Below are 27,649 nucleotides of genomic sequence, written 5' to 3'. Positions count from 1 at the left end.
AAGGTTGTTTAAAAGAGTTCTGTGGTTTACCATGTCGAAAATGTTAGTTAAGTCTAAAAATATACTTGCTGTTTGCTGTTTTTCATCAATGGCTTTTAAAACAGTGGTTATGTATTCACAGACTGCCCTCTCAGTTGATCTCTTACTTCAGAAACCGTGTTGAGAATTAGATAATACTCCAATTTTGTTTTAAAAATGTATTAACTTATTGTACAATATTTTTTCCAGCACTTTTCAAAAACTGTATGTTAATATATGTTTGAATTTCAGAATAATTTTGGATGTTTTTAGTTGATCAGGAAACATGCTTTTTCCTCACAAGCAGTTACATATGTGGGTGAGGGAGTCAATAATGTATTGGAGGGACAGTTCTCAGATTCTGCTGGGTATACCATCAACTCCTCCTGAGTCCTTCTAGATCACAATTGCTTCTGACAAACTGCTTCATTGGACAAACTCCAATTAATGGAATACCTGTTCATAAACAGCAACATATCCTCCAACCCCCCCCCCCCCCTCCTTGACAAATTCTGATGACTCTCTTCTATCTTCTTCAGTATGCATTTCAAATTCCATAATCTGTCTTCCTTCTCTGATGTTGTCCATTTTCAAATGATTTCTAACAGTGTTATTCTCACCCTGTACTTTTACATTTGGGAAGTACCAAACAAAATGTAATTATACACTTACATGCCAAAGAAACTGGTATAGTATGCTTATCCAAACACAGAGATATGTATAACAGGTAGAATATGGCACTGAGGTTGTCAACGCCTATATAAGACAAGTGTCTGGTGCAGTTGTTAGATCACTTATTGCTGCTACAATGGCAAGTTATCAAGATTTAAGTGAGTCTGAATGTGGTGCTATAGTCGACGCATGAGCAATGGACACATCATCTCCGATGAAGTGGGGATTTTCCCCATACGACCATTTCATGGGTGTACCGTGAATATCAGGAGCCTGGTAAAACAGCAAATCTCCAACATTGTTGCAGCCGAAAAAAGATCCTGCAAAAACAGGACTGATGATGACTGAAGAGAATCATTCAACTTAGAAGTGTAACTTCTCCACAAATTGCTGCAGATTTCAATGCTGAGCCATCAACAAGTGTCAGTGTATGAAACATAAAATGAAATACCATCAATATGGGCTTTTGGAGCCAAAGGCCCAGTCATGTACCCTTGATGACTGCACAAGACAAAGCTTCACGCCTCACCTTGGCCTGTCATCACCGACATTGGACTGTCGATGACTGAACACTTTGCCTGGTCAGATGAGTCTCATTTCAAATTGTATTGAGCGGATGGGCATGTATGGGTGTCGAGACAACCTCATAAATCCATGGACCCTGTATGCCAGCGGGGGACTGTTCGAGCTGATGGAGGCTCTGTAATGGTGTGGGGCATGTACAGTTGGAATGATATGGGAGACTTGATACACCTAGGTATGACTCTGACAGATGACATGTACATAAGCATCCTGTCTGATCACCTGCGTTCATTCATGTCCATTGTGCATTCCAACAGGCTAGGGTAATTCCAGCAGAAGAAAGCAACTGCAGAGTGGCTCCAGTAACACGCTTCTGAGTTTAAACACTTCTGCAGGTTAGCAAACTCCCCAAACACAAACATTATTGAGCATATCTCGGATGCCTTACAACATGCTGCTCAGGAGAGCTGATCAATAACCTTCTATGCTATTGGTAAAATCCCCAGCTCATAAAGATCTGAATTCAGTGTTATGATTGACGAGAAGATGGTGAAAACCCCTATTCCCCAATTCCGTATATGAAGAGAAACATTGGAAATAACTACAAATCCCTCTGCAACATGATCTGTGATTAATCTCACCAAAACCTTCCTTGTTCGATTAGGAACTACTTCAAAAACTACATCATCACATTGTGGGCCTTAAATTACAGCCCGCAAAATCCCACAGGTTCCTCCCTGTTCTACTTGGTTTTGGCAAAATGACACGCGTCGATTTTGACTATAACACGAAGCGCCCCCCCCCCCCCCCCCAAGGCCGCCTATACTTATACATTTCCCACAAACTCCCCTACGAAGCGAATACCAGTCTGAAACGGTACGCTCACTCACACAACATTCATGCACACACAACCACACAGGATACTTCAAACACCAACAGTATGTAATTTTTATTACATCCCTCAAGGCCAGCTTCGATTTCGCAAACCATGTTCCTAGTCTAATTGAGCGCCATCTACATCTCCATATGAATAAGTCGTGAGTACGACGAGCAGACGAACTTATCATGCGCATATGTTCGCCGCACTCACGACATCGAACGTAATCAGCAAGAAGATCAGACATTTGCAGAAGTCGAATGATTGCCATCATATCCACGCACAAAGCCTGCTTAAGTCTTCCATATTCATGGGAATAGATAAATTCATACCTGCAAAAGAAATTCAAAAACTAAAAATTCTTGTGATTGAAAAACTATTCTCCCTCATTATCTCAAACTCACTAAGAATGAAGTTAAGTACTGAATGAATTGGAAATAGACAATTATTTACATCGATTCAAACGAAAAAAGTCCAGTGCTGTATTATAAAAACACATTCATTTATTTAAATTTACAATTTATCCACAGCAGACAGCCGATTTAGTATCTATCGGTCTAATCTAAAGTAAGGACCTCAATATCTATGAGTAACGTATGACGTCATTGGTCAAAGCCGACGGGTTGTATCCCGTTCTTGAGTTGACCCTCTGTACTTCATGTCATCAAATGGAAGCAAAGCAAATCAAATCAAGTCAAACGAATTACGCTAAAGATCGTATTCAGCACAATAGAGATCACTGATTCAGCTCCATATATTAGAACTTTGGTTCTTGCAAAATACGAAAACGAAATATTAAACTCTAACACGACTTTAAAGAGTCAGCAAACATCCCACCAACTATTATATACCATTATATTTCCCAAATATTAACCTTAGTTTTCACAGTGATGGCGATTACTTGTACGGCTTTGGAAGTGCTGGTATTTGTAACTCTGGCCCCATCTCTTCTTCTTTGCTTTTGGTACATTAACTTTGGTTTGTGTACAATTACAAATCCACGCATGTGGGATTGTTTACATTTTGGTTTGTGTCATTGTGTGGTATTACCAATTTCTGTTGGTCACTGAAATGGCAGCAGCTCTTCCTCAGAAAAAATACTATAGGCAACGGGCTCATTCAAATCCCATTGCAGACCACTGCTTTGATTAGTGAGTAACTTCATTTACTAATTTTGGTCGTTTTTAAATTGATACTTGCGCTATTGTAAGTTCATTTTAGTGTGTAACATCTTATCAAAACATAATTGAAAGCGGGTGTGTTTATAAATATCCGAAACTAAAAGCGTGGTTTTGCACAAGATTAGACGATCTGCGCCAAAAACTAACTGGAAAGGACCACAAAGACGTAGAGCTTTTATAAGAGATATGTATTTTAAAATATACCTTTACCAACAGAAGCACCCAAACAGTAACTGCAACGGTGAGTCATCTTTCCGTTTCACTTTTCAAAAGAACCCAAGTGCACAGTGATAAAAATCTGTTAGCTAACCAATGTGAACAAACTTCAAATCAGTGCTGAACAAAAATTGCAAATAACCTAGATACAAAATTAGTGCTATCAGATAGCCATGGACATGGACTTGCCGAAATTATTAATGAATCAACATAGCTGATAGCAACCAGTGTCATGAAACCAAGTGGCCCTTTGTGTGAAGTAGTGAAGCCAGTAAAATCTGCAGCTGGGACAGTCTGAACCAAAACAGTTTTGTTGTTTTAATAGGGGGTCAAGTGACATGTTGTTGTTGTTGTGGTCTTCAGTCCTGAGACTGGTTTGATGCAGCTCTCCACGCTACTCTATCCTGTGCAAGCTTCTTCATCTCCCAGTACCTACCGCAACCTACATCCTTCTGAATCTGCTTAGTTTATTCATCTCTTGGTCTCCCTCTACGATTTTTACCCTCCACGCTGCCCTCCAATACTAAATATGTGATCCCTTGATGCCTCAGAACATGTCCTACCAACCGAGCCCTTCTTCTAGTTAAGTTGTGCCACAAACTCCTCCTCATTCGTTATGTGATCTACCCATCTAATCTTCAGCATTCTTCTGTAGCACCACATTTCAAAAGCTTCTATTCTCTTCTTGTCCAAACTATTTATCGTCCATGTTTCACTTCCATACATGGCTACACTCCATACATATACTTTCAGAAACGACTTCCTGACACTTAAATCTATACCCGATGTTAACAAATTTCTCTTCTTCAGAAACGCTTTCCTTGCCAATGTCAGTCTACATTTTATATCCTCTCTACTTTGACCATCATCAGTTATTTTGCTCCCCAAATAGCAAAACTCCTTTACTGCTTTAAGTATCGACATATAAAAACAAATCTCAAATGGCGATATGCACAAACAAATGTCATTTACTGCACCATACCACACAGGTTGACTTACCACAATGGTGCTCTGTAAACAAAGAAATCACAGTGGCTAATAAACGTTACTCAGATATTTGCAATCCTTTCAAAAAAATCCACATTATTGACACCAGCTCCGTTGGTCACAGATTTCATACTGCTCACAGCTTGCATCTTAACGGACTGGATAAGCAACTGATAACCAAACAGATTGTTACAACAGAAAAAGCACCTATAACAAGGACAGTATTGCCAGCAACAATATCACCAACATTGCAATCACCTGCAGCTATAATTTAAGAATCATCATTGGATGCAAATGAGGAACATCACCTTCAAAATCTGGCAGCTGATACATCGTCATCCACATTAGGGACATGTGGAGAATCAACTGAGGACACACCGGAAACTCCAGTGGCTACAACACTAACATCAGTAATAACAATTGCAGCACTGACAAAACTAGCAGCATCCGTAGCAAAAACAACAGTGGCAGAAGCAGCACTAACAACAGTAGTTGTAGCAGCAACAGTAACAGCAACAACACTACCATCCAAAGGAGTAGAGAGCTAAAATTGAAGAAACAGTGTGAAGTGTTGTGGGTGAACAGAAAACAGTGCCTCCTCTGTGTCTAAATGATCTTTTAGTCAAAGGCAGCAGGAGAAAAAAACCAGGAAGATAAGTAACGGTAGCTAATTTTTTGGGGTGTATTTAGATGATAAATTATCTTTGGGTCAACATGTAAATATGTTAGTGGTAAATTGTCAAGAGTAATTTATTTGGCAGCTTTGGGATTGTATATCTGAAATATATGTCAGAACATCATATTTGAAAGCATAATATTGTATGCTGTTATTTAAGAGTGTGCGCGAGTGCGCGCACTTGCATGGGCGCGCGCGCACGTACACACGCACACACACACACACACACACACACACACACACACACACACACACACACACAAACAATGTTCAGTGTTTTAGTTTATATGAGGAAGACGGAGAAAATATAGGTTGTTACGACACAAGAAGCAATAGATGCACTTAAATTCCATATCACAGACTTAAATCACTTACTGTACAAGATTTACCAGATCAAGTGTTCAAACAAACACTGTCTGACTGGTTCATAGTCACATAGTCAACCAATTCTACAATATAAGGGAATGTACCAAATGTAACATAGAACTGTAATGTTAATAAGTAGCCTTTTGTTTTCTTTAAATTATCAAATTTATTATATTATGTGTGTGACATTTTATATTACTGCAATGACCTAATGAAAGTAAAATTGTTATTATTGTCATAATTATCATAGCATTATTAAGGAATATAAAGGACTGTTGAAGATGCCATTAGATAACAACACTTTTTTGAAATACTTACATAGTTGATTACAACACTAAAGACCAGGCTAATCTTGATGTTGGTTTAGTCGAGAACACTTGTGAGTTTAAGTTTTCAGTGACCAAAGAATAATTCCTAGTAAAAAACAGCTGCAGAATGTCATTATAAGTTAATGAATTTATGGTGGATGGCAATCTGCCCTTTACATAATTGTTGATATTCCAGCTAAGACTTTTCACTGTATGAATTAGAGACAAATGTACATTAAGCAATTCATTTAAAACACTCAGTTATCCTTAGCTAGTAACTGTAGCTGTTGTATTTCCTACAGTGTTTTGCTTGTACTTTATAAGTGCTGTTTTCTAACGTCACCACTTGTTTTGCTTCTAGCCCTGTACACCCAGAAAAAATGAATTGGTCAAAGTTGTATCCAATGTACTTCAAAAATAATTCGGAGGGAAATTCAGCTGAAAAATCAGAGACAACATGTGTGGAATTTGCTGATATTGGTTGTGGTTATGGTGGTCTCCTAGGTAACAGAGTAAAATCCTTAATAACTATTTGGTTCATTGAGTAAATCTAGGGTAGTATTATACATTCTGTAATAATTTTGCTTTCTGCACCTTCTCGATAACGATTCTTTACAGTGAGGTGAATACCTGAAGTAAATGGTGTGTATCCAAGATCTCTTTTGAAGATGAAAGTTGAAATTTCCTAGGTTAATCTTGGGCATCAATTTGAACTGTTGTGCAGCTGTGCAACATCCATACCTAACTGTTGGTGAATAAAAGTATTTCAGTTAGGTGGAATGTAATTAGCTGAATCACTTTGATTTTATCATCATTCTATGAAATCCAGGTCCAAAATACATGCTGAGTGAGTAAGCAATGAGGCTCATGTCTGTTCCTGGTGTGTAAACTGGTGAATGACTATTCTGTACAAGCAGATTTTGTCACTAGTACTTTTGCCTGATGGATGTAAGATGAAGTCTGGTCATTTATTCATTAATTTGTTGTCATTTATTCATTAATTTGTTCATTATGTATTTCAAATGTTGTGCTTTGAAATATAATGAAAGTAAATCAGGATATGTCTTTTCATTTAGTTTTTCAGAATAAACAAATTTTTATTTTGTCTCCCACAGCAATAGAACTTTTGTGTCATCAGTCACCTTGGAGGAACTGTCCTTTTTTGAAATTTACTGTCCATTAACATCCAATAAATGTACTCATTGCTCTTGCTTTCCTATAAATTTGATTTACAGTAACAACTTTCGGTGCAGACAGAGAAAGTTATATGTTAGAAATGACAGCCAGCAGCTTCTAAATGGTGCCAAACATCAGTCATTGTACCTGGCCTAACAGCAGTACATTATGCAGCCTTGAATAAAAGTCTCTCGGTGTACATGCCGCGTCAATTCAGGATAAAACTCCATGCTTTCAACCACTACCACCATGGTCGTCGTCAGGGCTAAAACTGACGGTCGTAAACTAGCGAGGCTCCCACTTTTATATACACAGGACGGCTTCTGATTGGCTGGAATACGTCATAGCAACAGCAATATGGCGCGTAGTGAAGTGGTGCCCTCTACTTCCATAGATGTAGTTTCTATCCCACGTTGCTTGCATCGCCATCCCTTGAATCAGGAGGTGAAGTGCGGTAAGTTTTCCTCTGCGGTTTTTCTTTATCCAGTGCACTCTTCTAGGTGTTGTTAAGTGCTTAGCTGTTGTCTCTGTTAACGTTATTATCACTAAGTATAATTTCAACTGCTTCCCGGATCACAAAGTCCCAGTAATTCGATGCATGGGCTATTACTCTCGTTTCTTCAAATAAAATCTTATGCTTGTTAAGCAGGTTATGCCACTGCTGATTTTTCCAAATACCAGTATTTCAGGTGGCACTGGTGCTCGATGCAACGGTTGGCAACGGTTCTTACAGACTGGCCCCGCATTCGCAAGGAATACTATAAATTCCCGGCACCCTTAAGCCGAGACTATCTTTGACTGGTCTCAACATTTCCTTAATTTTCCTTGGTGGTCGGAAAACCGGAAAGTGGAAACCACGCTATGTGTTGGTCCTCTTCTTGTTTATGGATGGCATTGTGTCTTGCTTTCTTGGACAATACTGATTTAATTTCACCGGCAGAATAACCATTCTTCTTGAAAACAGTCGTCAAATGCTTAATCTCGGGACCAAGGTAGTCCTTGTCGGAAATAGTCCTGGCTCTGTGTACTAAAGTATTCATCATAGCTCTTTTCTGAGACGTATGATGGAAGCTGTGGCTATGCAGATAAAAGTCTGTATGCGTTGGCTTCCTGTACACAGAATGGCCCAGTCATCCATCTGGTTTTCGCTCCACCAACACATCTAAAAAAGGTAACTTCCCTTCCTTCTCTACCTCCATTGTAAATTTTATGTTAGGATGTACCCGATTCAAATGTTTGACGTTACACTTAGCAACACCTGGAAGAGTGCACTGGATAAAGAAAAATCGCAGAGGAAAACTTCCCGCACTTTACCTCCTGATTCAAGGGATGGCGCTGCAAGCAACGCGGGATAGAAACTACATCTATGGAAGTAGAGGGCACCACTTCACTATGCGCCATATCGCTGTTGCTATGATGTATTCCAACCAATCAGAAGCCGTCCTGTGTATATAAAAGTGGAAGCCTCGCTAGTTTACAGTTTACGACAGTCAGTTTTAGCCCTGACGACAACCATGCAGGTAGTGGTCGAAAGCTTGGAGTTTTATCCTGAATTGGCCTGGCATGTACACCGAGAGACTTTTATTCAAGAAATGTGTCGCGAAAGACTTCATAGCCATATTATGCAGCCTTGTTTAAACTTATTGATTGTAGTAGGTTTTTATTGATACAAGTCATCGTTTGTGGACACCAGCAGTTAGAAGAACACAGCTACCAAATCAGAAAGGTGGGTTCTCAAGAGACCCTATTTGACCTACTCAATGTCCATGTAATCATCCAGGGTCAACCTGATTTCTTAATTGTGAGGCAAGTCTCCATCTTGTTGCATACGTAAAACCTGTCATCGCCATACAAGATTGGGACGGCACACAAAATCCTTGACTGAAAGATACCAAGGAATGTCTGACCAGTTATAGTGCACTCAAAAAAGAAGGGACCAATCAAACCACACAATGGCAGACCACATCACACATTAAGCACCAGTATCTTTACTGCCTTCTTCGGGGTCCCAGTAGATGCATTTATGGCAATTTGCAGTACCATTGAGTTTGAATTGTGTGTCTTCACACCCTACAACTTACCCTGCAAAGTTTTCATCCTTATGAACCTTGTCCTGAAACCACTTACAGTGGTGATACAGATCATTCTCATTCATCGCATATAGCGATCTTGGAATTTACACGTGCCACTTTGCAGCCTTAAGACTGAACTGGAGAGTCATTTTTCATTAAAGAATCTGAGTAGTTAGTATGCAGACAGACTCTAAATGAGTGACTTATTTAAATTTAACTTTCAGGTCAAAAAGAGAAAAAATAAACTCCAATAATATATTAAACTTATTCAGTCACAAAGCACTTCTTAAAATTGTGACTAAATGAGAGTCCATAATCAAGATCGTGAGTTGTGTGTCAGAAGTAACGCAAGAGGCTCCTTTCGGCTGCACGAGAAGTAGTACTGTTCACAGTAAATGGGCCTGTACTCAGCTGTAGGTAACTGTTATTCTCTGATAAATATGAATGTGTTCACTCTGAGTGGGAGATAAACAGTAGTTATTTAAGTAAGTATCAATTGTCCTCAGAAGTAGCAGATCTAGTGTTAACTGTACTATACTACCAAGAAATTATTGTTAGTAAAGACTTTACATCTAGTTTCTTTGTTAATATACATGTAGACTCATATCACACACATGAAAGTCTCCCTTAAAGATAATATTTAAGGAATCTAACAATATTATGAAAAGGAAAGTTGCCACTCACCGTATGGTGGAGATGCTGTGTCGCAGACAGGCACAACAAAAAGACTCTCACAATTATAGCTTTTGGCCATTAAAGCCTTTGTCAGCAACACACACACACACACACACACACACACACACACACACACACACACACACACACACAAAAATGCAACTCTCTCACAAAACTGCAGTCTCGGGGGCAACTGAAACCACAAGGGTATTCCTGATATTCGCAGTACACGTGAAATGGTCACACGGGAAAACCCCCACTTCATCACTGCCACAGAGATGCTGTGTCCCACTGCGTGCCATTGTAGCAGCAGTGACCAATGTAACAACTGCGCCAGACACTTTTTGTCTTATATAGGCGCTGCTGACTGCTACGCCTGTTTATTTATCTCTGTGCTTGAATACACATGCCTATACAAGTTTCTTTGGTGCTTCAGTGTATTACCAAACTACTAGTTTAATAAGTTATGGTTGCAAAATACTAACATGAATTATTTATAGAAGAGTGGAAAAAGTGGTAGAAGCTGACTCCGGGAAAAATCTGTTCGGATTTCAGAGAAATGTAGGAAAACACTAGGCAATACTAAATCAACGACTTATCTTAAAACATAGTTAAGGGAAGACAAACTTGTATTTATAGCATTTGTGGACATAGTGAGAGGTTTTGACAGTGTTAACTAGCATACTCTCTTTGAAATTCTGGGTGTAGCAGGGCTAAAATACAGGGACAAAATGCTATTTACAACTTTTACAGTAATCAGATGGCAATTATCAGAGTTGAGGGGCATGAAAGGAAAGCAGTGGTTGAGAAGGGAGTGAGACAGGGTTGTAGCCCATCACCAGTGTTATTCAATCTGTACATTGAGCAAGCAGTAAAGAAAAAGAAGAAACATTTGGAATACGAATTAAAGTTCAGGGAGAAGAAATAAATACTTTAAGGTTTGCTAATGACATTGTTTTCTGTCAGAGACAGCAAAGAACTTGAAAGAGCAATAGAATGGAATGGACAGTGTATTGAAAGGCAGATATAAAGTAAACATCAACAAAAGTGAAACAAGGATAATGGAATGTATTCAAACTCGACCAGGTGATGCTGAGTGAATTATACTACTGGCCATTAAAATTGCTACACCAAGAAGGAATGCAGATGATAAACGGGTATTCATTGGACAAATATATTATAGTATAACTGACATGTGATTATATTTTCACACAATTTTGGTGCATAGGTCCTGAGAAATCAGTACCCAGCACAACCACGTCTGGCTGTAATAACGGCCTTGATACACCTGGGCATTGAGTCAAACAGAGCTTGGATGGCATGTGCAGGTACAGCTGCCCATGTAGCTTCAACATGATACCACAGTTCATCAAGAGTAGTGACTGGCATATTGTGACGAGCCAGCTGCTTGGCCACCATTGACCAGACGCTTTCAATTGGTGAGAGATCTGGAGAATGTGCTGGCCAGGGCAGCAATCGAACATTTTCTGTATCCAGAAAGGCCTGTACAGGACATGCAACATGCAGTCATGCATTATACTACTGAAATATAGGGTTTCGCAGGGATCGAATTAAGGGTACAGCCACAGGTTGTAAAACATATGGAATGTAACATCCACAGCGTCAATGCAAACAAGAGGTGACCGAGACGTGTAACCAATGGCACCCCATACCATCACACCGGGTGATATACCAGTATGGCGATGATGAATACATGCTTCCAATGTGGGTTCACCGCAATGTCGCCAAACACGGATGCAACCATCATGATGCTGTAAACAGAAGCTGGATTCATCCGAAAAAATGACGTTTTGCCATTTGTGCACCCAGGTTCGTCGCAGGTGCTTCTGTCTGTGATGCAGCATCAAGGGTAACCGCAGTCATGGTCTCTGAGCTGATAGTCCATGCTGCTGCAAACGTCATAGAACTGTTCACACAGATGGTTGTTGTCTTACAAACGTCCCCATCTGTTGACTCAGGGATCGAGACATGGCTGCACCATCCGTTACAGCCATGCGGATAAGATGCCTGTCATCTCGATTGCTAGTGATACAAGGCTATTGGTATCCAGCACGGTGTTCCGTATCACTCTCCTGAACCCACTGATTCCATATTCTGCTAACAGTCATTGGCTCTCAACCAGCACGAGCAGCAATGTCGCGATACGATAAACCGCAATCGTGATAGGCTACAATCTGACTTTTATCAAAGTCGGAAACATGATGGTACGCATTTCTCCTCCTTACACGAGGCATCACAACAACATTTCACCAGGCAATGCTAGTCAACTGCTGTTTGTGTATGAGAAATCAGTTGAAAACTTTCCTCATGTCAGCACATTGTAGGTGTTGCCACCAGTGCCAATCTTGTGTGAATGCTCTGAAAAGCTAATCATTTGCACATCACAGCATCTTCTTCCTGTCGGGTAAATTTTGCATCTGTACCACGTCATCTTTGTGGTGTAGTAATTTTAATGGCCAGTAGTGTAGATTATGAAATGAGACACTTAAAGTAGTAGGTGAGTTATGTTATTTGAGCAGCAGAATAACTGATGGTAGCCAAAGTAGAGACGATGGATGATAAGCACTTAAAACACAAAGAGAATACAAACTTTCGTATCATAGTGCTACAGAAGAATTCTGAAGATTAGGCAGTCATACATAACTGATGAGGAAGTACTTGATGGAATTGGGGAGTAAAGAAATTTTTGGCAAACTAGAAGAGGTGCCAGGTTGATAGGACACATTCTTAGACATCAAGGGATCTCCAGTTTAGTATTGGAGGGAAGTGTGGGGGTACAAATTGTAGAGGGAGACCAAGAGGTGATTATAGTAAACAGATTAAGAAGGGTGTAAGTTGCAGCACTTATTTGGAGTGAACAGGCTTGCACAGGATAGAATAGCATGGAGAGCAGCATCAAACCAGTCTAAAGGCTGAAGACCACAACAAAAACGCCTCATATTATCATACTTTGTTAATAAGTGTTGGTGTGCTACTGAATCAAAAAAATCCAAGAATGCTGTATCTACCTGACTGCCTTGATCCATGGTTTCCATGGGTTTTGCATTGAGTGATGTTTTCAGAGCCCATGCTGGTTATTGTGCCTCACTACAGGGCCCAGATTATATTTTAAGATTGTACAATAGATGGTTGCCAATGATATTGTTCAATAGTTTTGTTGAGCACTTGTACCTTTGCAGACATTTGTGGTCTGTATTTCCTTCCAGCTGTTGGTCACAGCTCTTTGTCCTTGGTATCTACACACTATTATGATTTAAATGTGTGCTATCTCAGACACAAATAGGGACACCATCAGGCTTTGGCATATCGTCCATTTTAGTTATTTAAGCTGTTCATGTGGTTCTAATGTGTGTGTGTGTGTGTGTGTGTGTGTGTGTGTGTGTGTGTGTGTGTGTGTGTCACTTATCTTTGCAGAATTATCTGACTGGTTCTCCATGGATCTCCTTTGTAAGGGAACATATGAGAATTGAGTTCAGCATTTCTGCTTTTGCTTTGCTATGCTAAATTTCAGCTCCTGATGCCACTGGCAGTCTTTAAATAAGATAATGTTCTGCTAGAGTAGTCATTGAAGGCTTAATGTGTTGCTCATTTGACAACCAAACTTGTTTCATTTAGCATTTCACTCTGTCTACCTTTGTAAGGTTTGTGTTAGTTGCTGTTCCTTTAGAAATTTCATTATGTAGATAGTACCATGGGCTGTCCCATACATCACAAACTGTTTTACTAGGTACAAGTACTTGGTCAGCTGATCTCCTAAATTTCAGCCAGAGTTCACATTACATGCCGCTGCCCAGAGCTAAATGTTTCAAGAGTCTCATTGAGATATAACACTTGTGTCACTTCATCTAAATTACTGTTCATGCAAGTCTTTTTGCATGTTTTATTTGCCCTTTACATGTTGGTAATCATCTGTCACCATATCATATTCGCTAATGCCAATTTCAATATGGACATCCTCAAAGAAGTTATATCTGTTGCCATTAGACTTTACCTATTTCCACCATGAACTATCTTTCGAACTATGTTTTCTAGATTATTTCCGGAAAAGACATTTGGTATTGTTTCGCAAGATATCATTACTGAGGGAGTTGTAATTTTGGCTTCAGTTTCACAGTCTACCTGACAATGACATATCACTGAGATTTGTCTCCATACCTCACAGTCTAACATATACTTTCATGATATAGCTGCCCATTATGTCACCCAATGTAATAGTAACCCAAATTGATTACAGCATCTGGTGAATGAACAGTACATCATTTATAGTGGCATGAGTATTGTTTCATTTTTTGATTTTTATGCTATCAGGGATGTGTGTACTACAATAAGTTAAGGAAGACACCTAACTGATCATTGTAGGGGCCTCAAAGACACCTGAATTAATACTATAAATTAAATTTAAATAATAGAAAGCCCAATTCAGCTTTACAGTGAAGGTATAATGTTTGATATATAGCCTCTGTTGATCAGTACAGCAGCAATTATGTAAGTTTTTTGGAACTATCAAAATATCGGCTTTGGCTGGTTACATTATCAAGATGGGGGATACCACCATTTTGCTCTTATACAATACAGTATCGTAACGTCACATGTTAAAAACATGAACAGACAAATATAGTATGAAATGTATTTAACTGACAAAAACATCAAACTAATGAAGCACCCATTGCAGCTAGTGGTTTTTCGGCAGGAACAAACAAAATATGCAACATTCCTACCATTAAATACAATCCAAAATATAAACTTACACAAAAATCCAGCAATTGAAATCCAAAAAAACTCAACAGGCCTAAATGAAATCAGGAAAAGTGAACTGTACTATACCAACAAACAAATGAATCTGCAAAAACTGTTACTGGAAATTTCTCTTGACTTACATAGCTAAAATTAAGTACACTACATCACAACACCACACATAGCACCAAAACGCCAGTATCGAAAAGTTAACTGTAGTTGTTTAGCTCAAACAAAGTCAGTGATATGAAAACTCGCTCATGTAACTATTATCGAAAGCCCAGCTTGATCAAAATAGCTACAATGAACTTCACGATACCCACCAACCACAATAAGTCATCACCTTTAGCTAACAAAGACAACCCGAAAATTCATAAAAAGCTACATTAATATCGATTTCAATATAGAAGTAACCTACAAATGTACACATATTGTAAAATTTGTGTGTGTGTGGGGGGGGGGGCCGGGTGCGTGCGCACGCCAGTTCCCAAACAGAACCCAAATAAAAATATAATTAACGAAAGTTATAATATTTGTATGTGTCAAACACAAACTAATATCATAAAAACAAAGATGATGTGACTTACCAAATGAAAGTGCTGGCAGGTCGACAGACACACAAACGAACACAAACATACACACAAAATTCAAGCTTTCGCAACATACTGTTGCCTCATCAGGAAAGAGGGAAGGAGAGGGAAAGACGAAAGGATGTGGGTTTTAAGGGAGAGGGTAAGGAGTCATTCCAATCCCGGGAGCGGAAAGACTTACCTTAGGGGGAAAAAAGGACGGGTATACACTCGCACACACAGAGACACACACACACACACACACACACACACACACACACACATATCCATCCACACATATACAGACACAAGCAGACGTCTTTAAATATGTCTGTATATGTGTGGATGGATATATGTGTGTGTGTGTGTGTGTGTGTGTGTGTGTGTGTGTGTGTGTGTGTGTGTGTGCGAGTGTATACCCGTCCTTTTTTCCCCCTACGGTAAGTCTTTCTGCTCCCGGGATTGGAATGACTCCTTACCCTCTCCCTTAAAACCCACATCCTTTCGTCTTTCCCTCTCCTTCCCTCTTTCCTGATGAGGCAACAGTTTGTTGCGAAAGCTTGAATTTTGTGTGTATGTTTGTGTTCGTTTGTGTGTCTGTCGACCTGCCAGCACTTTCATTTGGTAAGTCACATCATCTTTGTTTTTAGATATATTTTTCCTACGTGGAATGTTTCCCTCTATTATAACAAACTAATATCAATTTAACACAGTATGATTGTTAATGGCCATCTCATGAGCACAAAACCCAATAATGAGTGACAGCAAAAATAATACTTTAACAACACAAAACCAGTATCCTGAATGGCCAGTTAGGCTTTTTGAACCAGACAGTCACTTGACTTTTCACATGACATTCTTAACGGATAAAGTTAGTAATATTTATGTGGTGGGATGTGAGTTGTGATCTAGACTGTTCATCTTATGTGGCCTTGCTGCCCCCACATACAAGCACCAGATCCTCTTACCTCTCAATTCTGTAACCCTGCCCCCTCTCAACTTGGGATCGTTATCAGTGTTAATGTACAGTTCACTGCTGCCACTGAAAATCCATTTTTTCCCCCTTCTACCTGCCTATACTTTCCTACCTGTTCCTAGCTCCATATTTCCTCTTCCAGTTGCACTAATTGTTGTGTTGGCAGAAGAGCCAACACTGTGTTACTAGTGGAGGCCGAAATGCACGCGTTTCAGCTCATGCAGGGTGGCGTGAGGAGGGAAGAACTATACTGACGTGAGGTCTGGAACATAACAAGGAATTAGAATTCAGAAAGTGGACATAATTAGTTTGATACTTAACTTTAATCCATTAATGATGAACGTCACTCTTGACGGTACATGATTCACAATATTATCTGTTCAGAATACATTCATAGTAACTGAATATGGCGCCTTGCTAGGTCGTAGCAAATGACGTAGCTGAAGGCTATGCTAAACTGTCTCCGAAAATGTGAGCGTATGTAGACAGTGAACCATCGCTAGCAATGTCGGCTGTACAACTGGGGTGAGTGCTAGGGAGTCTCTCTAGACTACACCTGCCATGTGGCGGCGCTTGGTCTGTAATCACTGATATTGGTGACACGCGGATCTGACGTATACTAACGGACCGCGGTCGATTTAAAGGCTACCACCTAGCAAGTGTGGTGTCTGGTGGTGACACCACACTAATCATTTCCTCTTCCTCAACAACCACAGGTGTGAAACTGCATATGGGGGGGGGGGGGGGGTTTAATATAGGAAAAAGTGAAAACTAATGAAATATTTATTTGTTTCTGTTCTGTTTTTTCCTTTACTGTTCAATATTTTTAAAAGAATGATTTACTTACTTTCAGTTACTTTATCACCAATGTTCCCGGATACACTTATGCTAGGCATGGAAATTCGCATAAAAGTTTCAGACTATGTAATGGATCGAATATCTGCCTTGAGGCTCCAGTATCCTGGCAAGTATGAGAACATAGCTTGCCTCCGCTCAAATGCAATGAAGTATCTTCCCAACTTTTTTAGAAAAGGACAAGTATGTTAGTATGCTCAGAACTTCTTTCTGACCGAATTTTGATAATCTTTGGTCTGGATACTTACTTTTGTTTAACTGTTTCAGCTGAAGAAAATGTTCTTCTTATATCCTGATCCTCATTTCAAGAAGTCTAAGCACAAATGGAGAATTATTAACAAAACACTTTTGGCAGAATATGCTTATGTCTTGGCTGTTGATGTAAGTTAAAAGTTCTGTTAATTTTTGTTGGCACAGAGTGTATGTTTTTTGTGATTGTGTGAAGCCAGTATAATTGTATATAGCATAGAAATATCAGTTGGGTGCTGAAATTTTCTTTCCTGATTCTGCAATATTTTTTATTTACTTGCTTATCACTTTTTTGCCTTCCTTGGTCACAACCAAGATGCCAAAAGCCAGTTACAGAGTAAATAAAATCGCTATAAAACCAATTAAGATTTTCATTTTTATCATTAAAATCACATTCTTGCAAGCACGGGCAGAGAATTCAATTCACGAAAAATACTGCTTGGTCACCTTATGATTTTTTTTTTTTTCCTGTGACTTAGTAGATTTCATTATGAAATGAGTATTTACACAACTAGAGGCTGTCAGCTGCTGGCGATTTCACTGTGTAATTCATTTTTCTTCCAGGTATGTCATTTATTGTTCTGTTCAGATGATACTGCTATTGATTTTGAAGTCGTGTAACTACCTTTAGAGGCACCTTCTAGAAGTCCAAGTTGTAGTCAAGTTCCAAAATGTATTTCCTAGGCTTTTCCAGAACCTTATAATAAATGCTCATTGACTCCTAATTAGCATCAGTAAGTGTGCCAAACTAAGAAAAAATAGTGCTTTCAAACTGCCAGAAGACACAAAATGAATTTTTTCCTTGCCGCTGTATTTTATATTTTATTTTTATGTTTATCTCACATCTAACTATTGATTTCAAGATAGTAGTGTCTCATCTTCAGGTACCTATTGAATGTGCTTCTTGAATGTAAGTATTGTAACTGCCCTCCATCAAGAAAATTGCGTATAATACGTCTGCCTCAGGTTCTGGTGGCTCTTGATTCATGAAACATGTCATACAGGAACCTGAAGATGAGACAGACTTGATATGGATGGAAGTTTTAATGTACAAGCAATGTGAAACTTACCTTAGGAGTCTTTAATGAAATTGATCTTATTGAGACTGGAGATGGGATAGGTGGAGATATTTGTGCATTGGATCAGATTTATTATAAATGTGGTCTGATGAGTATGAAACATATGACATAGGAAAGGGTCGTCAGAGGTCATCATAGTCTGAGAGAATGTTAATGCAATGTAATATGTGATAAGGACAATCAATATAACTTTAAATGGGATGGAGCCCATCCCACAGCAGGGGTTCGGTATCTTCTACCTGTGTCATATCAAAGAAGTTGCTTGATTGATTCATACTAAGATAATACTGAGCAAAAACAAGGATGTTCCTCTGGAATCTATTAAAAAATTCATTAATTTCATATGCAGTCATAGCACTTGTTTGGGTAACTAAGCAACAAACAGCATGCTTCTGTAAAATCTGGAAAAAAATCATTAAATTCTGATGCAGTCTCATCACTTTTTTGGGTAATAGATTGTCAAGGTAGCTAACAGATGTGAACAGAATAATAATTTCTGAGTTTTACTGGTGGTTGGATGTACCATTAGAATAAATAATTTTGTACTAATGGATGTCTGGCTGGATCATTCACAGTATGAAGTGGCAGCAACCATGTTTGCAGATATTAAGTATTTTATGATTGGATCAGTTTGCTTGGAAGTATGAAGAAGATCTTTGTGTTATGTGTGTTTTAACACCACTTGGATTTAGCATGTGACTCTGGAAAAGTACAGATTACTGTAAAATGAGAGCAGTTTTAGCTGTTGGAGGAGCTACTATTGGGAATGGGCACCTCAGTCTAGTGTACCCAAATAAATGTAGTTTTGCTCACATGTTTTACAACTATTGTATCTTTTCTGTATCTTCTGTGGCCTTATCTTGCTACAGTTCAGTCCTCCAGCCACCCTTGGAAATGGTCATAGACATGTTTGCACATACTCTCCCCTCCAAACCCACACTGCCTCCCCCCCCCCCCCCCCCCCCCTCTCTCTCTCTCTCTCTCTCTCTCTCTCTCTCTCTCTCTCTCTCTCTCTCTCTCTCGCTCACTCACCATTTTACTAGTTTACTTCTCTGTGATACAGATCACAATGTTTTCATCTTTTCAGGCAGTAGTGTATACAGTAACAGACGTCAAGGACCTCCATGAATGGATGGTGCAACATTTCACTGAGCATCCTTTGTTTGTTCGGCTTTCGGATTATGATATTGTAAGTAGTCACAGGAATCAGTTAGTAACACTACAATTTTTGCAACTGGTAACCAATACATTCTCTGTTTTCAGAAGGATGATCCAGTTATTGAGAAGCTGTACGACAGTTCTGAAGAAGGTCAGAAAGTTTCCCGTAACCATGGTGAGAAATTTCTGGCAGTCTTCAGGAGAGTTCCAGATCCTTATGTTTCAAAATGATGCAAATTTATGTACATGTTATTTACTTTATTTTCAATAAAATCACATACAAATATGGTTGTAAAATATTTTTTAGAGAACTGACATAACTGCGTGCAGTTCTAGTAGTCGTCTCAGCTGTGTACAAATGGCACCAATGTGTTCTGGAACTTCAATTCAAATGGAATGATAAAGAATTAGATGTTTTGGCTGAAGTACCTGGAATGAAAATACTGTAGATGTTCAGTACAAATGTAAAAGAACAATAGTAATATAGAATGGGGGGGGGGGAGGCAAAGAGAATAGTTTAGTCACTTATCTTAAAGAGAATACATGAGGACTGAACTAAACCCAAGCATATCTAAATATTAGGTATCAACATTATTTGCAAATGGACTTCTTTACTGCTCTTAAAAACTTTTACCACCAAGGTGTTTCTTAACGTGAAGGTACTTGATGCCAGTAAAGGTAATTTGGGCAGTGGATGAAACAGTCCATTGGACATGAACATTTACCCAAACATGGAACTTTTCTGTTAATTTAAAAGATATTTATAGCCATTTATGAATTTCAGAAACGTTTTGGTGGCCATAAAGGTGACGACTCTTTACCATCTGTATGATGTCAGAACCTATGGTCTAGGGGTAGTGTCTTTGGTTAGTAATCAAAATGTCTTCAGTCCCAGGTTTGAATCCTGCCACTTCTTAAATTTTGATTAATAATCAGCATTGGCGGCCAAAAACTTCCGGCGTAAGAAGTCACCATCATTCTGCCAAAGGCCTTGTCAAAGAGAGCAGATAGAGGTTCAGGGCACTCTCTTGTCCTTAGGGTGGGAAACTGCCCCTAAAGGCAGAAGAATCAGCAATGATCAACGGCATGAGGATGCAGAAGGCAATGAAAACCACTGTGTTAAAGATACATAACGTGTATCCACAAGACATGTGGCGTATAATTGAAAAAGTGTCATGATGATCTCTACATTGTCAAAAGATTCTGAATAGTCCCCCATTTTGATCTCCGGGAGGGGACTGCCAAGGCATAGGTGACCATCAGAAAAAGACTGAATAATCAATGAAAGGAAAATGTTCTATGAGTTGGGCATGGAATGTCAGAAGCTCGAATGTGGTAGAGAAGCTAGAAAATCTGAAAAGGGGAAATGCAAAGGCTCAATTTAGATATAGTAGGAGTCATTGAATTGAAATGGAAAAAAGACAAGGATTTCTGGTCAGATGAGTACAAGGTAATATCAAAAGCATCAGAAAGTGGTATAATGGGAGTAGGATTTGTTATGAATTGAAGGGTAGGGCAAAGAGTGTGTTACAGTGAACAGTTCAGTGATAGGGTTGTTGTTATCAGAAACGACAGCAAACCAACACCGACAATAATAGTTCAGGGATACATGTCCACGTCGGAAGCCGAAGGTGAAGAGAGAGAAAAGGTATATGAAGGTAATACAGTACATAAAGTGAGATGAAAATCTAGCATTTATGGGAGACTGGAATGCAGTTGTAGGAGGAGGTATTCCTAAGTTTCTCAGCACCTGCTGCTTTATATTCGACTAAACTATTACAGTAATCTAGATTTTCCTTCCCGTTTAAACAGCCCCCCTATTCTTCAAAGTATCATCCATCATCTGTACACTCTACCCACTGATGTGAGTAGTACTACTTATGCTATTCACAATCCCGAACTAATGTTTGAGATGAAATTCCACTTTTTGTTTCAGTAAAGCTTAATTCCTTATTTGCTCAACAGAATCCTACTGTAGCTTTTACAGTCCAATTAATGCCCAGAGTTATTTCCTCATTCAAGTTGGGAATTACAAAACAATCCTGAACAAATGATTTGTTGTTAATTCTGAAAGACAGTAATATTTGTTTGTCCACTATTTTAGTATGGCTTCTAGTAGCTCCTCTAATCTTAATCCCTATTACTCATAACTCAACAAAATCATAAGTGTGTTTTTTTCTGTCTCTTAATTTTTCAGACATTCCACAAATTAGACTCCCTGTGTGAATCTGACAGTTATCTTTCCAGCCATCAGTTACAATAAGAATGTATGGACACACATGCGTGTCGCAATCATCTTTGTTTCCTGCTTCATACAAAAGATCCTTCCCAATTTCTTTGAGCTAATATCTTTTGCATTGTTTTGTTCAAATGGCTCAGAGCACTATGAGACTTAACATCTGAGCTCATCAGTCCCCTAGAACTTAGAACTACTTAAACCTAACTAACCTAAGGACATCACACACATTCACGTCTGAGGCAGAATTCGAACCTGCGACCATAGTGGTCGTGCGGTTCCAGACTGTAGCGCCTAGAACCGTTCGGCCACAGCGGCCGGCCCATTGTTTTGTATGTGTGGTTCTACTTACAGTTGCACGGCACTCACTGGCATATCATTTTTATAAGTTCTGTAAGTTATTTTTTGTCTCTTCCCACCAATCTGGGTGGAAACTTTCAGATATCTTTTTCAGTGTATTTTTTATTCTACTATCGCTACTTTCATTATCATAATGATTCTAAGTTAATCTTAAAATTTCATTACTTATACATTTTTCATACTCCTCTTGATCTTTACAATTATTTACTGTATTACTGATATCAACTTGTAAAATCTCACTTTCGTGTACCTTCCTACTAAAGTTATGGCCTCCCTGAATGTGTTCATTCCTGTCCCCATAAATACCATCCCCTAATTGTGGCATATGGGGCATTGCTATAACTGAGTGTAGTTAAATTGTTTTAAATGAGAAATAATTTTGGTAATAAACCATACAGTCCGTGATTTGCATATTTTATCATTATATGGCTCATTCTTCATATACCATGGAAGTAAACCATGTCCCCCTGACAACCATGTTATATTGGGCTTCTACTGTATTTAAGGGTGCTACAAATGGCAAACCGCGGCCTTTGTACTTTTGGTTTTGTAACTGATACACACTGTGCAACAGAATTAAAGGATCACTTTTTTGAAACCCCATAATTGCCTCCTGTTGTGATGTATAAGTGTGAAATTTGGCTCAAAGGTGTCTACAACCTCAGTCTCTAATAGTGCAAAAGTGTGACACCCTATGATGTCACTCTCATGCTCAGCAACACTTTAAAAAGCAATGTGTTGACACATGCAAAAAAAAAAAGAGCACAGCTCACATTGGCGCCAAATTTCACCACAATTCTGCGCATTGCCACCATGAACGTGTCACATGATGAGAATCTTGCCACACACCCTCGTATCCACATTTCACCTTGTCTTTTGACATTCCTGCAATGGAGGTCAGAACAACGACACCCAGCATCGAAATCAAGCCGTTTTCTTATGGGTAACCAAGGGAAACATTTCAGACACACCGCTACTCAGAATCAGCATGAAAAGGCTTCACAGAGTGGTGAACCCCCCTTTCCATGGATCTTTTATTCCCACGTATTTTATTGTCAAAAATGGCAGTTGTAGAGCTATGAGCGACATGAAGATGTTCTTGACAAAATTTGACACTGCTAATATCCTTGCATGTTTCAACCCTTCTCTAAGGACACTGAGGAGCTGCATCCTGAATGAATGTGCTCACACCACCGTGGAGGACAGTGTTGTAGTGTACATGCTGGAATCACTAGGGACCATTCAAAATCATTCAATGAAATTTGAATGTGATCAAAACAGCAAAGGGCTCTTATGCTTTTTCAGCTATCCTGTTATCGGCCCTCCTGTGCCGTTATCATGGGGGACTGCAATGTTAATATGTGCGTGAATAAAATGACAAGGGGTCCCTCTAAGACACCCACCCCCTTCCCCCAATTTAGTAACAGCTTTGATGCTACCCTCGCACCTTTGTTGAGCATGTTAAAAGAGAACCTGTCGGAAATTTGTACACCAGTTCAGCCTAGCTGCTGCTCTAGCACTCTGAGAGTTGTGCAGCCCCTTCAGCACTGCTGCATCCTGGAAGTATTTGAGCTAATTGCACACTTTCTTTACAGTTGCTAATAACTGACTATCACACATAAAATACTCTTTCACTTATGAAACATTCTGTCTATATCATTTCAAAAACAAAAAGATTACACAGTAATGTAAGATTTAATTTTTGTTTGTTAAAGTTCTTTCATCATGTCTTAGGTGACTTGGTGTTATGTTGAACAGATCAATTAATTTTGTGAGAGTAGCATGTACTCACTGAAGTATAATTAACCATATATTCATCTTGGCAGCATATAGAAATGGGAGAATCTTCTGTTATTGGTATCAATGCACTCTTGCGAGGAATACATATAGACAGTAAAGGGAGTCACAGTAATTCTTATACTGTGTCATCCACCTTCTGGAAGTAGCTTATTAAGGTAGTGCATGGTGTTCAGGGTCTGTGACAGCATCTTCCTGATGACGAATCCCATAGATCAAGTACTGTGTTTAGCTTTTCGAGTCTCACCACTGTTTGATACACAGCTAGTGATTTTTGTTTCTCCAGTATTCCAGGTGTGCAAAAAATTGTATACAAACTGTTGCAGTAACATTAAATAATGGCATAAGAGTTTTTCCTTTGTTGCCAGAAAAGTTTCTAAAATTGTCCTTGAACATATTAATTCACACATCATTATCCATCATTTCCTGAATTAACTGATTAAGAGACACTATTTTTCTTTTTTTTTTTAAAAAAAAAAAAAGGTAATATTATGAACTACATTCTGTAAATCAACAACACACTGCCTTTGTAAGCAGACAGAACCATAACTGCAGTGTAAACAGCTTTAATAAGTGACTGATGCAATTCTCTTTAAAAGAAACAATAGAATATAAATTATCAAGTACCCTGATAACATACACTTATGAGCCAAAACATTATGACTGCTACCCGCTGTGAGGTTGAATGCCTCCTGGTGGTGTTGTGGATATGTGATGCAGTAAGGAAAGAATGTAAGCAGAAGGCAGACAAATGTGAGTGGTCATTATATTATAGTGAAGGTATGGGATGCAAATGCGGAAATCAACTGAGATAAGTGGTTATGACAAAGGCGACATTGTTATGGCCCTGAGGCTGGAAATGATAATCTCTGAAACAGCAAAGCTGGTCACCTGTTGGCAAACTACTGTCATGAGCACCTATGGAAAGTGGTTGAAGGACAGTGAAGTAATGAGTAGACCATATGGCATTAGACGACCATGTCTCATTGCAAAACGTAGAGGTCAGAGGATTCCCCACTGTCATAATCCAGGATATGCAGCAATCTGTGGCAGACCTGATGACAGAGTAAAATGCTGGTGCAGGCACAAGTGTTTCAGAGCACACCAGTCAAATGCCGTTGTTGAACATGGAGCTCCAGATCACATAAACCATACATGTTCCCATGCTCACCCAATGACATTGTCAATTACAATTGCAGTGGGCACAGAATAACTGAGTTTTCACCATAGAACAATAGAAACGTGTTGCCTGTCAAATGAATTGCTATTCTTGTTACACCAAGCTGATGGTTAGATCCTTACATGCCGTCATTCACGCAAATGTCTGCATGAAACACACACTGCACCACAGATGCAGGCCAGTGAGGGCAGCTTTATGCTATGGGATATACTGAATTGCCCTTCCTTGGGATCTGTGGTGGTAGTCAAAGGCATCGTGGCAGCACTGAACTACGTGAACATTATTGCAAATCAACTGCATTGCTTCATGCTTTAAGTATCCCCCAATGGCGATGACAAATTCCAACAGGATAACTGTCCATGTTGCAAGGTCAGAATTGTGCTAAAGTGCTTTGAGGGACATCATAGTGAACTCACATTGATGTCTTGGCCAGCAAATGTGCCTGATCTGTACCCACTGGAACACATACCAGGTGCCAGCTGTCTGCCTATACCACCATCACGTAATTTGCAGGCATTCCTTGACCTGTGCATAGGCACCTTCTGCCACATATTTCTGGAATCCTGTCAAGGACTTATAGAATCTGTGCAACGCAGAATCTCTGTTGCACTGTTTTTTAAAAGTTGAACAACATGCTTTTAAACAGGTGGTCATAATGTTTTGGCTCATCGGTGTATAGAGTGGTGTCCACACAAGGAGGCAAGTGTATACTGTATTCTGCATAGGAAACTAAAGAATACTTTGCAACATTGCAAGAGTTGTTTTTGTCTCATACCACATCAGAGCTGTTCTGTCTCTTAGGAAATGGAGAATATAAGGCATGCTCCATGTGGAAACATAGTTTTTTTATGTTTTCTTGAAAACATTTCAGTAATTTTTGCTGTGTTTCTCATGTCACAAATAACAAAAATTAAAATGCAAAATAGCTATCATCATGTATGCAATAATACATAAATCAGTGCTAAATGCTTAGTTTGCATCTCACACATAAAATATGGAATTAGCAAAATTTAACTTATGTTTTGTGTGCAGCATGGAACACTGTCTTTCTACTGCACATTAGCTTACGGTCTGATTTGTTCCATGCTCACTTCTGTAGAGCTAATTTCTGGGAGGAGCAGAACACTAATGCTCTGTTAGCCTGCCAGATATACATTTGCTGTGGCTTTCCTAAACTGGTTAAGGATAAGGCTGAGATGGTTCCTCTCATAAATGTTAATTTTTGACTACCAACCTAGACAAATCTGAGTTTGCTCTCCACCTCCAATAACCATAAAGCTAAATCCTAATCTTTTTCGATTTTCTAATTGTAATAGTTTTGAAGAAGTTTCAAATTTTATGAGATCATTCATTTATTATTTCATCACAAATATCTTTCAAAACTGTCATATATTGTGTCTTAGAAACCTATTTCTAGAGTTCTCTTGTTGTTAGATCTGCAGTCATGAGGAACACAGGGTTTATTCCTCCATCCTTATTGGATTGCTTTTTTGTAGCTTTGGAATGAGCTCTGTTCAGATAGGAAGATTACTGAATGGGGACTCTAATCTATATTTTATTTTCTCTTGTGCCAAAGGTGGACTATGTGAACACATACATCATAGAGCTGCTATGAAGAGCTAATGTTGCAGATTATTTTTATATTACAGTGATCACCTTTTTGTAAGGCTAAACCAACTGTGTGTTACCTGGGGAAATCTGAAGGAGGTAAGCTCCTCCATTTACAAATAGGTACCAAGTTTCTTTACATTGGTTGCAAAAGTTTGCAGGTTTTAACATACGTTGGTCAGAACCCAGAAGGTTCAAAGGTAAAGTAAATGTCTGTTTTGTGTATATATAATAGTTTCTTAATTAGTCTACTGCAAAATACCAAATGTTTTTCATTTCTTTTTACAGAGACATGTTTCAGATTTATATATAATAGTCAATGGGGCTTCCCCCCCCCCCCCCCCCCCCATTTCTATATGAGAATCATTTATGGTTTAGGTTTAGCAAAATGGTATGGTGTATATTTTTAAGATCTGGCAAACACTTTTTGTTAGCTGCCCCTTATTGCCATTTGTTACTGTGCTGCATGACGCAGTCTGGAAACGCTATTGTCATGGCACCTTATGTCTTTCTTCAATCTTTTCCTGATGTTTTGCTTTCTCTGCATACTCCCTTCCCATTTTTGCACAAGGTTTTACGTGATGTCTCGTTACAATAGACCTTGACATCTCTATTGCTGGAATTTTTTCCTTTTCTGTATTCATAATGCACACAAATATCTCATACTCTGTGGTAGATAAATGTGGTGAAATTTTCTGCCATGTTATTGTATTCAAATACTGCATGGGAAGCTCACATATATCCTGCCCCTTTCCAGTTGTCACTGATCCCTGATGAACTAATCAGCAGCGTTTCCCATTTCACTGAAGATTCCTTAATGATTATTCACATGAATAAGATGGCTAACATGCAGCTTCTCCTCCAACAAATGTAAAATGTCTTTTGCATGAACGTGATCCTCACTTTGCAGCCAACACTGACATACTTTGTTTTCTGTAGAAGACATTGTAAGCAAAATGTACAGAACAGCAAACACATTTGAACTGGAGATAGTGTTTGATTCTGTCAGAAGACCTGCTATGTGGGCTGTACTGGGCTGCTTTGATTGCCCTCAGGATTTCATTAATCTAATTCAGGATCT

The 27,649-nt window shown here is 39.0% G+C and overlaps 1 protein-coding gene across 1 annotated transcript; it reads left to right on the top strand.

The window, feature by feature from the left end:
* The first annotated feature begins 2,989 nt into the window (after window positions 1-2,989).
* On the top strand, window positions 2,990-19,673 carry LOC126473631 (tRNA (guanine-N(7)-)-methyltransferase). The gene is made up of 6 exons (XM_050100814.1): window positions 2,990-3,240; window positions 6,185-6,327; window positions 16,900-17,084; window positions 17,169-17,282; window positions 19,317-19,418; window positions 19,493-19,673. The coding sequence occupies exons 1-6, from the start codon at window positions 3,161-3,163 to the stop codon at window positions 19,616-19,618; spliced, it is 750 nt and encodes a 249-aa protein (XP_049956771.1). The 5' UTR covers window positions 2,990-3,160; the 3' UTR covers window positions 19,619-19,673.
* Window positions 19,674-27,649: the final 7,976 nt, after the last annotated feature.

This window comes from Schistocerca serialis, chromosome 1 (assembly GCF_023864345.2).
Source record: "Schistocerca serialis cubense isolate TAMUIC-IGC-003099 chromosome 1, iqSchSeri2.2, whole genome shotgun sequence".
Lineage (NCBI taxonomy): Eukaryota > Metazoa > Arthropoda > Insecta > Orthoptera > Acrididae > Schistocerca > Schistocerca serialis.
This window is presented reverse-complemented; position numbering and strand designations above follow the sequence as displayed.

What these genes read in the sequence shown, in the direction of transcription:
- LOC126473631 (XM_050100814.1), top strand. Translation starts at nt 3,161, where the DNA reads ATGGCAGCAGCTCTTCCTCAGAAAAAATACTATAGGCAACGGGCTCAT. An exon ending in CTTATGTCTTGGCTGTTGAT is followed by an intron (nt 17,283 to 19,316) that starts GTAAGTTAAAAG and finishes TCATCTTTTCAG; the next exon opens with GCAGTAGTGTATACAGTAAC. An exon ending in GGCTTTCGGATTATGATATT is followed by an intron (nt 19,419 to 19,492) that starts GTAAGTAGTCAC and finishes CTCTGTTTTCAG; the next exon opens with AAGGATGATCCAGTTATTGA.